The 14,888-nt window shown below is 33.2% G+C and overlaps 1 protein-coding gene across 2 annotated transcripts; it reads right to left on the reverse strand.

Annotated features, from left to right (window-relative positions):
* Nucleotides 1–7,441: 7,441 nt before the first annotated feature.
* LOC149231251 (transcription factor IBH1-like) lies at nucleotides 7,442–9,268 on the reverse strand. Of its 2 annotated transcripts, none has more exons than XM_089376244.1 (2): nucleotides 8,368–9,268; nucleotides 7,442–8,202 (listed from the first exon to the last, which is right to left on the reverse strand). In XM_089376244.1, exon 1 carries the CDS (start codon nucleotides 9,145–9,147, stop codon nucleotides 8,425–8,427), a length of 723 nt encoding a protein of 240 aa, XP_089232370.1. In that variant the 5' UTR covers nucleotides 9,148–9,268; the 3' UTR covers nucleotides 7,442–8,202; nucleotides 8,368–8,424. The 2 variants fall into 2 exon arrangements, with proteins under 2 accessions (XP_089232370.1, XP_089232371.1); XM_089376245.1 differs by having other exon boundaries at nucleotides 7,442–8,194; nucleotides 8,368–9,267.
* Nucleotides 9,269–14,888: the final 5,620 nt, after the last annotated feature.

A 14,888-nucleotide genomic window follows, 5' to 3' on the forward strand; every position in this document is an offset into this window, starting at 1 on the left:
GAAATTGGTGGGCACCAATCTAATTTAATTTGAGAAAAAAAGGAATTACACATCTTATTGTAAAATGAACCATTTTGCTAGATAAAATTTGTTTATATATGAACTTATTAGAATGCAACCTAACAAATTTTGCAATACACTAGAGTCATTGATAAGAATTAAGACTAAGTATATGATGATCATATTCCCTTGAGATTCAATCTAATCAATTAAAGAAAAAAAGACAATAGATCCTCAGCCACCTTAAGTTGTTGATAAAAAATTGGAATAAGATTCTTAACCATGGAAATTTGTCCCCATTTTACAATGGAAATTCTTACTATGTAAATAGACTTTGTTAAAAAATCTACTTTTAATATATTATATTAATAAGAAATATATTTCTTTATAACTATCTAGTGATACAACAAATTCGATTTATATGTTTTTGTTGTTTTTTTATTAACTTAATTTATTTATTATGTTGATAGGTGTGTTTATTTTGGAATAGATTTTTCACAATTTTAATTTAATTGGAATAGATTTATTCTAAAATATTCCTCTAAATCTCTACCATCCACTTAATAATTATTCACAATTAAATTAAAATTGTGAAAAATCTATTCCAAAATAAGCATACCTATCAACACAATAAATAAATTAAGTTAATAAAAAAACAACAAAAACTTATAAATTGAATTTGTTGAATCAATAATTAGTTATAAAGAAATATATTTCTTATTTATATAAGATATTAAAAGTAGATATTTTAACAAAGTCTATTTACATATTAAGAATTTCCATGGTAAAATGGGGGCAAATATTCATGGTTAAGAATCTTACATCTTTTCTTTTAATGTACATATATTTAACTTAAATATATTAATTCTTTTGGTTATTTAATAATAATAATAATAAAGTTATAATTTAGTGAGTTTTTATAATTTTTATGTTGAGATGTATCTTGTAGTAAGTTTTATTAATTGTTTTGATGTTTATCATGATTGATATCTATAAACGCCTATTTAATTTATATGGTTGTGCTAGTTAAATAATTATTTGTTCGTTACCTTCATAGATGTGTCTATATTAGAATAAAATTTTTAGAATTATAATTTAATTATTAATAATTATTAAGTGAATAGTAGAGATTTAATTTATAAATAATAATATGGAATATTCATAATAGGATACACAAATCAGAGGTTGAGATTTATCAACAAAATAGTTATTTCATTTTTGACATTTTAATTAAATTGATTAATTAAAAACAAATAATTTTTTGGCATGTGGTATTGATAAGTCATGTTATTGGCCCATGATATCCTCCCATGATATTATAACAATATAAAATGACGTTAAATCTTCATAGCTAAAAAGCTTGTTCCATATTTTTTAAATATAATATATATATTATTTTAACTTAAAATTTTTAATTATTTAATAATAATAATAATTTTATGTTATTATTTTAACAGTTTTAACGTATTATTTAGTAAATATTTTACCATCGACTTAATTTATATAACTATTATCGGATTGTAATATAATATTGAAAAAATATTAATTAAATTAAATATGATATATATATAAGATGGTTAAAAAAAGCAATTCCTGGGATATTTAAAACTTCTTTAAAATAAAAATAATAATTAAAAAACAACGTTGACAATTTGATTTGGTGCGCGGGCGCTAGTGACCTAAACGTACATCTATGATCGGTAATTATAAGGAATAGTAATAGCTACCACATGGATACACTACGCGCCATGGGATTGTCAATTCTACTGTAAATTGATAACGGCATCTGAGGAGATAAGTAGATGTGGAGAGGCTGGAAAGATCCTGTCACAAAATTTATAGCAAAATCATTCACATATGGGTACTGAAAAAACCTGTAAATTCCAGCGTATAATTCTATGCCGTATACCCATAAAATTTAACCAATGAGAAACCAATATCCATGCTTCAGATTCGTCACAGGTGGCTGTATACAGAAGCCGAGCGCACAATGCAAAAAAGTAATGACAGTTTCTCAGCTTGTTGGAAAGCAGAATACATACAATTGTATATGGAATATACAATTCCTATGGGAACATATACATATTACAGTATATGTTACAGTATTTGCTGCGAGCAAATACCTGTCAGCCTGCCCGAGATTCGACCTTGCAACCTTATACCTAGACCTAGGACGCAGCGTAAGGACTCTAATTTGTGTACCAGTTTGCAAGTGCCTGCATTGCCGGGACCTGATTCTTCAGCGCCACGATGTTTAATTAACATGTAAACTGATGGAGAATTATATTCAAAGGATTAATTGGGATTTTATTAAAATGAATGTAAATGTTAATTCCTTGTGGATAGTTATGTAGTTGAGCAACTAGAACTTAATACTGTATGGGCTAACGAAGACTCGAAGGTATTCTTATAACTATGCCTCAGAAGGCTACAGGAAAAGTCTTAGAGTTAGGATTGATATTAAGCAAAAGACACAAGATGAAATGGGAAAGCTCGTGGATTCCCTTGAGTGTCAAATATCCTTAAGATTGATGATTGAGATTTGTAATTAGCAGAAGGAAATCCTAGGAAGGGTAATGATCATGAGTAGGAAACCTTAAGTTTTGCCTCTATAAGTGATAGTGAATGTTTGTAATTAGTTGAAGGAAATCCTAGGAAGGGCGGTGATCATGAGGAGGAAACTTTAAGTTTTGCTTCAATAAGTTTTTAGATTTAGAGAGATTATCCATTTTGGTAAATTTTGGGGATTTAACTTTAAGGTTTTATTTTTTGCTCCATGGAAACAATCTTGTTTATAACTAAAGATCAAGGGATTTTAGCATGATTTACAAGCTAGAATGGATCTCAATATCCTTAGAAGGATTCTAGCAAAGTGTACATCCATTTGGAATTGTATTGAAACAAAGGCAAAAGATTTAAAATTTATTTCGGAACGTAATTGCTTTATCCCTGACACCTTGTCATATGGGCTAGATGTGAGTCATAACCGAGACCTAGTGCAATCCAGAAAAGGGTTCAAGTTAAAATTTCTAGTGGAGGAAGAATGTCTTCGATATTATATATTAAGACATCTGGTAATGTTTGGTTGCACAACTAATAGCAGAACAAATATGATGTTTGGTTGCACAATTAATAGTGGAAAAAATATGATGTTTTGGATTACATAACCTTAAGGTCACATAACCTATTGTGCGAAGGAACCCTAATGACATAGAAACACAACTATCCAAAATATTGTTTTTTTTAAATGCAAGATATGATGTTTTGCATATTTGTATATTTTGGCATTTGAAGAAGTATTTAAATGGATCCTAATAAAAATCCAAGTGTCAAATGGCCAGAATGGGTGAAACCTTGAGGTGACATAAACTTGTGAGAAGGAACCCTAATAATGATGGAGATACACAACAATCCAAAATATTTTTTTTTAAACGAAGATGTTGAACCAGAAATAAAAACATGGATTTAAATGACGAGTGGATGAGACACATGGTGAAAAGATGACATGGAATGCTAACGTGCACGCCGATATCGCATGATGGTGTGAAGGAATTGACAAATGTTGCATGACATGAAGATTGAATGTCCAAGATAAAAAAATTCTTGAAAATGACACTTGTTTTTCTTGAATATAAATGGTTTGGATATCTCAAAGCATTAATTTTTTACGATTTTGATGATGCTCTGGTAGCCAGATAACCTATCATTAATGACAGGGCAACTACATCATTATAATTGATCTGTAAATTGTCGTGGATGTTCCATTTGACAGTTTGTTACAATAGATCTAATAAAATTATATTTAAAAATCTAAAATCTACATTATTAGGGTTTTATTTTTCTCTAGATATCTATATTTGTATATTATTGTTAATTATTTGTACATGCAAATTAAAATTATTCAAAAAATAGAGGACAATGAAATGAAAACTTTTAAACCATGATTTGACACAAGATATGACCTAGGAAACCCTTTTCCAAAGAAAGGCCAACCAAAAGTTGAGGTTGTTATGCTCTCTTTCTCCAAAAAGTATGGCATGTGTCTTGTGGGCTGCTACAGTACACAAATACTCTCTATGTGCTCTATCCCTTATCCCTCTCAGCTATTTTTGTTGATCTATGGAACAAATGCACTCGAAAAGAATGGAACCCCTTTTCCTCCTAGTGGCCCAGTTATGAAATACCCTGATAGCTCACTGCTGGTTAGGTTTGACTATCTCAACTGTTAGCCAGAGTTAAAATACAAAATCTTCTAGAGTCTTCTTAATCATGTGACTAGCCCATTTGCCGTGAATAATGGGGGTTGATGTAGCATCCCCTTGAATTATGGTGGTGAAAAAAGGAAGGTCAACTTCTGAGTGGCATAACTTTTGCATACAAACTCTTATTAAGGTGATTCTTACACCATTGAAAAGGTCTCTATAAGCAAAATATCAAAATAAGGTGTGGCACTAAAGCGGAAATGTTTTACCCCAAAAACATGTCATTTGATGCCTCAAAATGCTCTTGGAAGGTTTCAAACTCTGATTTGCCAAACTGGGTCGTGCGGTAAAAAAGGTCACATGAATTGATTCTTCTACTTTTTCCACTCTAAAAGCATTGAGATGGATGACCAAAAATATAATGATCCAATCCAGATTAACAGTGTTGATATTTAGGGCCAAGTGGCAATTTCCATGGCAAATGACATGGAAGTCTCGATGTTTCAAAAATCTAAAAGAACTGGACGCGACTACAAGAAGAATAAAATAGAAACCAATATTTGGATATGATCTAACAAGCCAATGTGTCTGGCATTGGCATCCAAATGTGGTGGGATATCGTGATGAGACATGGGTGTGAGACTACCATGTGTTAGTTGTATGAATGTTAAGGTGACTTAAAATGGTATACCTTATGAGTTCCATAACATTGTTCATAGAGCTTATAATGAGATGAAAAAGCTCTCAATGAGTAGAAGATGATAGTGACCACCCATCAGTGTGTTACGTTGTGTAAAATTTGAATTGTTGAAATCTTTGGCATTATGAAATAACAACCAATGGTTTTTGTGCTTTGGTCATGTATTCCTTGGTGAAAATATATTATATTGTTGAGATATGAATAGAAAATATATGACTGAGATTGAACTAAGGTCATCACAAAGAAATGGAGTTACCCTCTATAATGGTTGTTCTACCCATGGGAGTTATCTTCCTTCTCTTCTTTTGTCATGGGTTCTTTCAACTAAATAGTTCATAATATAATTTGAGTTTGTGATTCTCAACACAAACACAAATTGTCCACTTGCAATAATGCAAACCTAGGCTTCCTTTCAACTATACTATGTTACCAAGCAACATTTGTCAATGAAAACATAAACTCATTCTTATAATAACCAAATTAACGTATTACAATTAGATAAATTAATTTGTACTATAATTAATTCATTTGAACACATTAGAAAAGTATCTTCTCAATTTATTAAACACCAAATTTCTAAATTTAGTTTTTAATTTACTTTATAACCAAAACTCAAATCATGAGAGTGAATATAAATGGATGTTTGTGAGACCTTTGTAATTTAAACAAAATTTCAATAACTCAACTACCTATCTTATATTGTAATGTTATATATTATATATATATATATATATATATATATATATATATTACAAATATATAGTTGCAAACATTACAGAGATAAATATAAATTCCAAGCATTTTAATCTCCATTCCAAGTTTAAATGAATCCCTAAGAACTCAGAGACTTTTTTAGTGCAATTTAAATGTAAATTTGAGAGGTTGGCTTCGATATTTGGATTTATATTTTTAAAAGTTTTTTTATGCTAAGTCAATATTGTGTCTAAAATGACAAGTTGCAAGTATATTTGGAAGGATTGGGAAAGTAAGGTGCATATGTTATTATTTATTTGTTTTATATAAAAGTTTTGATTATATTTATGTAATTGGTAAAAATTTATAATGTCAGTGATTATTTATATAATTTATTAGAAAAATATTAAAAATTATAATTGATAAATAATCATTTAAAAAATAAATAATTAGAATTTAAATAATTTTAAATATAATTTAATAATTAAAATAAAATATTATATAAATAAATTAAATTTTAATAAATATATAATCAAAATAATCATAAATATATTTATATAATAATAAATTTATATTATATTAATATATAAATTTTCATTATTCAGATAAAAAAGAGAAAATCAATTTGTAAGTTTTCATTATTCATTGGATTTTGGAGTGTATGTGTAGTATTTCTTGATCTATATGAAATATTTATATATTTTGGAGTATATATTTATATATATTTTTTTCAATCTATACAAAATATTTATATAAAATTATATGTGGTAGATATTTATGTAAATAAAAATATTTATTTTTAAAAACAATTTATTAAATAATTATTTACTATATTATCATAAATCATATTATAAATAATTATTCACTATATTATTATAAATCATATCATAAATATATAAATATAATATATCATATTATAAATAATTATTCACTATGTTATCATAAATCATATCTGATATCATAAATATATAAATATATTTATATAGTAAATAATTTATTATATTGATAAAAAAACACCATTTATTAATATATTATAAGAATAAAAACTAACAATTCATAAGTTTTCATTGTCCATTGGATCTTGGAGTGTATTTATATAGTATTTTCCTCAATTTATATAAAATTACTTATATTCTAAAAATTAGTTCTGATGATGGAGCCTTTTTGGGGTTTGAAACATCGACAGAATAAACATGAACATGATAGTGTGGATAATCCGGATCATACTACTCCGAAAATTATCTATATTTATATAAAGATATATATTGTAGATATTTTATAAAATAAATGCTGGATTAAGAAAACAGTTAGTAAATAATTATTCCTATACCGGTTATATATGATGTTGGAAAATATTTTATCATAATTTAATTAATTAATTTCACCATATTTTATTTCAGTAAAAATAAAAATTAATAAAATTAATCCTATTAAATTAATCGTAAATTTGATATGATTAAAAATAAATATATTTCTGTATTAAAAGCCATAAATCAATCCCGGGAACATTTAGAACTTATTAAAAAAAATCAAACTTGGCGATCTGAAAATATCTGGTGTGAACGCCAGGGCAGCTACATCCCTGAACGTACCTCTATGATCTGTAATTATAAACAATAATAATAGCGACCACATGGATACACTACGCGCCATGGAACTGTCAATTCTACTGTAAATTGATAGCTGCATATGAAGAGATAAGTAGATATCGAGAGGCTGGAAAAATCCTGGTAACAGAAATCATAACAAGATATACTGACAAGAATTTATAGCAAAATCATTCACATATGGGTACTTAAAAAACCGTAAAATCTAGCTATAATTGCATGCCGTATACCCATAATAAAATTTAACCAATAAGAAGTCCTGAATACATGCTAAAGATTCGTCACAGGTGACTGTATACAGAAGCCGAACGCAGAATGCAAAAATGTAATGACAGTTTTTCAGCTTGTTGGAAGGCAGAATACACACAATTGTATATGGAATTCATATGGGAACGAATATAATGATTTACATATAAGATATGCAAAGGACTTGTAGCTTTGCCAACGAAATAAAATAAAATTTCTAAATTCAAGTTCTCTAGTCTGCATATTCCAGATCATGTGCAGTGTATATTCAGAAAGGCTCCCCTGTCAGCCTGCCCGAGATTCGACCTTGCGACCTTATACCTAGACCTGAGCAAATACCTGTCAGCTGGCACAAGATTCGACCTTGCGACCTTATACCTAGATCCGGCAAGCAGTGTAAGCACTCTGATTTGTTTACCAGTCTGAGAGTTACTGCATTGCTAAAACAAAATAAAAGAAAATTTCTAAATTCAAGTTCTCTAGTCTGCGTATTCCAGATCATTAGGAATGTATCTTCAGAAAGGCTCCAGCCTCGAACATCGTGTAGCATTTTATGATCTTTTAGTAACATATACAATTGGCTGCGAGCAAATACCTGTCAGCCTGCCCGAAATTCGACCTTGCGACCTTAATAACTAGACCTGAGCAAATACCAGTCAACCGGCCCGAGATTCGACCTTGCGACCTTATACCTAGACCGGGCAATCAGCGTAAGCACTCTGATTTGTGTACCAGTCTGAGAGTTCCTGCATTGCTAAAAAAATAAAAGAAAATTTCTAAATTCAAGTTCTGTAGTCTGCATATTCCAGATCATGTGGAATGTATCTTCAGAAAGTACGATCCAGCCTCGAACATCGTGTAGTATTTTATGATCTTTTAACAACATATACATATTACCGTATTGGCTGCGAGCAAATACCTGTAAGCCAGCTCGAGATTCGACCTTGCGACCTTACGTCTAGACCTGGCAGGCAGCTCAAGCACTATGATTTGTGTACCAGTCTGCGAGTGCCTGCATTGCCTGGACCTGCATCTTTAGCGCCAGGATGTAGTCCGCGGTTTCTTTCAGCAAAACTGGGGAGTCTAATCCACTGTTTCCAGGCACAAGCGTCCTGAGGATTTGCATACGAGAAGCTACCGTGCCTTCCGGTTCTTCATTGCCATATGACCGGGTGCTTGTCCCCGACCTTGACATGGCGGACTTCTTGCTGGCACAGGTCATTTTGCAAAGCCTTCTTTTCTTGGCAGACGCCGATCTTGAAGAATTCATTCTTGATTTTTCCACAGAGCGCCGTTGGCACCGGGATTTGTTGAACCTGAAAAGGCATCTCCGGAGGATGGCCCGACTCCAGGCGGCTCGACCCCGCGCCGTAATGGCCAGCGACAGATCCGCAGCCAGTTTCACGGCTCGACTTCGAGCTGAGACGCTGGTCGCAGGTTCGAATCTCTTCCGGCGCAGAACAGAAACCAACCGACTTAGATATTTCCGTTGAAAACCGGCCCTCCATGCGGCCCCCTCCAGGCAACTTCCAAAACGCCGTTCCATAGAAGCTCGGCAACTCAACAAAAATTCCTGGCAATTCTGTCGTTCCCGTGTAATTGGACAGGGATACGCAAGAAAGAATGTGGTGCTGGAATGTGGCCAGCTCCTCCTGCTCCTGCTCCTGCGTTTTAAAGAGAAAATGAGACGTGGGTTCATGCACCGAGGATGGCAGGCAGGCCCCCCTTCAAACAACTTCCTGTGACCGTACGCGGTTCCCACTTCATCATGTGAGGCCGTCACTTTCACCTCCTCAAATTCCAGACGGTGCCGTGCCGCGAAGATCACCAAGGACCCCCAAGGGTTAGGAAAAACTATAATAAATAAAGATTCACGCGTCCAGCCATGTTCTCCGATTAATAATAAAGCTGGTAGGCTTTATTAACATTTTCTATCAAGGTCGGCAACTTTGAACGCATTATTTAAGAAATTAAATACTCCTAATGGAACGTTTTATGTTTTTCAAAATCTTTGACCACTGGCCAAGGCGAGAGGACAAATATTATCCGGACTCTTCTTGTGGAACCATGATTTGACAGGGAAGACCAAGTCATGAATGGAACCATGATTTGATCCAGTGTCTACTTGAATGTATTCAAAACTGTTAATTCTTAGGTTCTTTGATTTTTGTGATGCACATTAATATTTATTTTTTATTCTCATATAATAATAACAAAATTTAGGTTGACCTATTAGTTTTATAAGAAATCATACTTTTACCCGTAGCAAATGCCTTTGGACTTTGAAGGGTTAACTTATTTCTTTTTTAGATTTGAAGAAACCAAACTTTTATATTTAGGTTGACCTATTAGTTTGATAAGAAATCATACTTTTATTAGTAGCAAATGCCTTTGGACTTTGAAGGGTTAACTTATTTCTATTTTAGGTTTGAAGAAGCCAAACTTTTATAGTTAAATAAGAACAATTTTAAACCATATTTAATAATTTTAGATTATACTCCAAAAAGCAAGCTTTTTAATATATAAAATATTTCAAAACAAAATATATGTATATAAATAAAGAAATATGTCTATAAATTTTCAACTTTTTGGTTGAGAAATTTTTATATATTCAAGACATACTTGTATAAAATATATATTTGTTTTTTTAAGGTAGGTTATTGTATCAATATGATCATATTAGCTATGTCTATGAACATTTGTTTGTTGTTTCAAAAAAATAATATAGATAATTGCATTAAATATTAGCATATCATAATCTAGATGAAGAGGAAGACAACAAGCCATCCCCGCCACAAGATTTACACTCCACAAACAAAATACATGAGTTACTAAAAGAAACATTTTGAGGTTAAGAAACCAACTTTCAGTCGCCCTTTTTCTGTCACTCTCCAAGTGAGAGATAGCTCTAAATGAGTTGAATGCATGAATGAATGACTTTAATGACGTCCACGAGGCTTAATAGCCTAAGGGACCAAGAGAATAACAACCTTAACTCCTCTTTAGATTCTTTTCAATCTCACGTCTTCTACTATGAGACTTGACTAAAAGGCTAGCAATGTGATTGATCTTATCTTCGTCAAATATATGATTCATGATGTCAACCTTTAGATTGTTTTCATACTGACTGAGGATATCTTCATAGGTTGCACACTCCATGAGAAAGTGACCTTTCATCTCCATCACACCCTTATCGCAGAAAATGCAAGTTCTCTCTTCCCAAACCTCCTTGGGAATTTTCCACCTAACAATCTCACATCTAAGGTGATGTGACCCTACCCTCAACTGTGCCACTAGAACCCTTGCTTTTCCTTTAACAATTTCCCTTAAATATGTTTTCTCCCCATGGTCACAAGTTGGATTGAACTCTTTGATGTAGTATGTTTTTTTTACGTCCATTTTGATTAGTCCACATGGCAGTCCTAATTTTTTCCATCACAAATTTTTGTATTTCTTCATTAGTAATAGGACATTCATGCAACTTGATATATGACTTACTCAACCACTTTTTGTTTTTCTTCATCCGAGTTTTCTTCCTACGATTTAATTCCTCTTCCATAGCTATCTTGGGCCAGCGTTGGTTATCCATGATTTTAGCCTTTTTTAAATAACTTATTAACCTGGTCATCATTGTTGCCTCCAATGGGAAAGTACCTACTTCAGCCAAAAGGATTTCATATGCGACTATGCATTTAACTTTGAGATTACTAGTAATTAGTTGTTTATGTATTATTTCTAACTGTCTCCAACTACAAGTTGACATGTCAAATATTCGCCATACCTCACAACCATAGAGAACAATCGGCGTAACCAACAAAATAAAAAGGATTTTCTTGGTTTTCCAATCCTAAAGTTCAGCTTTCCTGCACTTGTTTTGGATTAAGTATGAGGCTCTCCATCCTCCTTGAATTCTTTTTTCCCTACAAGTATTCCAAGAGAGCTTATGGTGGAAGTCAATCGCAAGATATTTGTATTCCTTCACCATCTCCAGAGGACTACCTTCGAAAAGAAAAGTTTTTGGTCTTCCTTTTCCAGTTAAAGAGAAAAGCATGATTTTGGTCTTGTTAATGTTCACTTGCATCCCCACCTCCTGACAAGGTGTTCTAAGGCCTTTAAGTGCTCTCTTAATCCATGCATTATTTTTTGAGATTAGAATAAGATCATCTGTTTATATAAGCAAATTTACCACATAGCTTGTTAGATGAACCCCTTCTTCATCCATTTTGCTCAACAAGCTTCCAGCTTATCAATATATAAACTGAATAAGGTGGGGGATAGAGGACATCGTTGTTTAACACCAATATCGCCACCAAAACATTCAGACATTCCTTCAATTGCTCTTATTTTAGCTTTAACCTTCTCATACAATCTATACATTGCTGCTCTATACTCATTTGGGATACCCTACTCTTCCATTATGTTCCATAGTTTTTCTCTAGGCATTGTGTCAAAGGCTTTCTTGAAGTCCACAAAACAATAATATGTTGTTTCACCTTGCTTATCCCAAACATTCTTTATCAAATGTCTAAGGGTGACATAGTGGTCAATGGTAGAGTGTCTAGGTCTAAAGCATGCTTGTCCTTTTTCCCTTTTTCCCTCACGTTCTGCCCAACTATTGTTTCATCACTCTATCATGATCCCAAAAATATTTCCCATGAGGGGGTTGACCATAATGGTGTCGTAGTTATAAGGGTTATTGATATCTCCACTCTTAAAGAGAGGAATGCCCACACTAGTAGTCCACTCTCCCAGAAAGGCGTCCCTAATGATTCCATTGAAAATTCCTTTTACGTGAGGAGCAAGGAGCTCAACTCCCAATTTAAGGAATTTAGCTTTAAGCCTGTCTATGTCCTTTACTTTACCGCTTGCTAAATTCTTTATTCCCTGCTTGATATTATCCTATATGAATAGTTCCACTAAAGTGTTCACTATGAGGGAAGTATCTTTCTCGTGCGCCTGTTCATAGAGGAGACTCGCATACTCCAGCCATTGGCCACCTATAATATTGTTTTCAATATGCTTTCTCCTTTGTTGTAGCTCTTTCCAAAATCCCTTGGGGTTGTGCTTTCCAAGAGAGATTAACTCCTTTCTTCTTCCATTTACATATTCTTCTTTTTCGATTGTACTAATTTTTCATATTTTTTCTTGTTTTCTTTGCTCCACTTTCTCTCTTTTAGAGATCTCCTGGTTGCCTTGCATTCTTCATCATACCATGGATTTGTTGAAAAGTACTTGCAACTCCCTTCTTAGGGTGGGACCTTTTGCATGCACTTAAGGCCTTGTGAATTGTTGGGATCAACAAACTGCAATGAAGATGACAACCCGCCTCATTGGTTGTCATATCATAATCTAGATGAAGAGGAAGACAATAAAACATCCCCCCCACAATATCTACACTCCACAAACAAAATACATGAGTTATTAAAGGAGACGTTTTGAGGTTAACGAACCAAGTTTCAGTCGCCCGCTTTCTGCTAGCCTCCGAGTGAGAGATAACTCTAAATGAGTTGAATGAATGATTTTAATGATGTCCATGAGGATAAACAACCTAAGGGACCAAGAGAATAACAACCTTAACTCATCTTCATATTCTTTTCGATGTTAGGTCTTTTGCTATGAGTCTTGACTAGAAGGCTAGCAATGTGATTGATCTTATCTTCATCAAATATATGGTGCGTGATGTCAACCTTTAGATTATTTTCATGCTAACTGCAAATATCCTCATAGGCTGCACACTCCATGACAAAGTGCCATTCCATCTCCACCACATCCTTATCATAGAAAATGCAAGTTCTCTCTTCCCAAACCTCCTTGGGAATCTTCCACCTACCAGTCTCACATCTAAGGTGATGTGACCCTATCCTCAACTATACCACTAGCACCCTTGCTTTTCCTTTAACAATTTCCCTTAAATATGTTTTCTCCCCATGCTCACAACTTGGATTGAACTCTTTGATGTAGTATGTTTTTTTACGCCCATCGTGATTAGTCCACATGGCAGTCCTAAATTTTTCCATCACAAATTTTTGTATTTCTTCATTGGTAATAAGACATTCATGCAACTTGATATCCGACTTACTCAACCACTTTTTGTTTTTCCTCATCCAAGTTTTCTTCCTAAGATTTGATTCCTCTTCCATAGCTATCTTGGGCCAGAATTGGTCATCCATGCTTTTAGCCTTTTTTAAATAACTTATTAACCTAGTCATCATTGTTGCCTCCAATGGGAAAGTACCTGCTTCAACCAAAAGGATTTCATATAGGACTATGGATTTGAATTTTAGATTGCTAGTAATTAGTTGTTTATTTATTCTTTCTAACTGTCTCCAACTACAAGTTGACATGTCAGATATTCCCCATACCTCACAACCATAGGGAACAACCGGCATAACCAACAAACCAAAAAGGATTTTCTTGGTTTTCCAATCCCAAAGTTCAACTTTCCTGCACTTGTTTTGGAGTAAGTATGAGGCTCTCCATCCTCCTTGAATTCTTTTTTCCCTACACGTCTCCCAAGTGAGCTTATGGTGGAAGTCAAGCACAAGATACTTGTGTTCTTCACTATCTCGAGAGCACTACCTTCGAAAAGAAAAGTGCTTGGTTTACCTTTTCTGTTTAAAGATAAAATCATGATTTTGGTCTTGTTAATGTTCACTTGCATCCCCACCTCCTGGCAAGGTGTTCTAAGGCCTTTAAGTGCTCTCTTAATCCATTCATTGTTTTTTGAGATTAGAATAAGATCATCTGTGTATAGAAGCAACTTTACCACATAGCTTGTTATATGAACCCCTTCTTCATCTGCTTGCTTAACCAAGCTTCTAGCTTATCAATATATAAACTGAATAAGGTGGGGGATAGAGGACATCCTTGTTTAACACCAATATCACTACCAAAACATTCAGACATTCCTTCACTTGCTCTGATTTTAGCTTTAACCTTCTCATACAATCTATGCAATGTTGCTCTATACTCATTTGGGATACCCTACTTTTTCGTTATGTTCCATATTTTTTCTCTAAGCATTATGTCAAAGGATTTCTTGAAGTCAACAAAACAATAATATGTTGTTTCACCTTACTTATCCCAAACATTCTCTAACAAATGTCTAAGGGTGACATAGTGGTCAATGGTAGAGTGTCTAGGTCTAAAGCATGCTTGCCCTTTTTCCCTTTTTTCCCTCACTTTCTACCCAACTATTGTTTCTTCGCTCTATCATGATCCCAAAAAGCTTTCCCATGAGGGGGTTGACCATAATGGTGTGGTAGTTAGAAGGGTTATTGATATCTCCACTCTTAAAGAGAGGAATTCCCACACTAGTAGTCCACTCTCCTAGAAAGATGTCTTGGATGATCCCATTGAAAATTCCTTTTAAGTGAGGAGCAAGGAGCTCAACTCCCCATTTTAGGAATTTAACTTTAAGCCTATCTATGTCCTTTCTTT

This window comes from Pinus tabuliformis, chromosome J (genome assembly GCF_031772625.1).
Source record: "Pinus tabuliformis cultivar Carrire ecotype Pingquan chromosome J, CPIR1, whole genome shotgun sequence".
Taxonomy (NCBI): Eukaryota; Viridiplantae; Streptophyta; class Pinopsida; order Pinales; family Pinaceae; genus Pinus; species Pinus tabuliformis.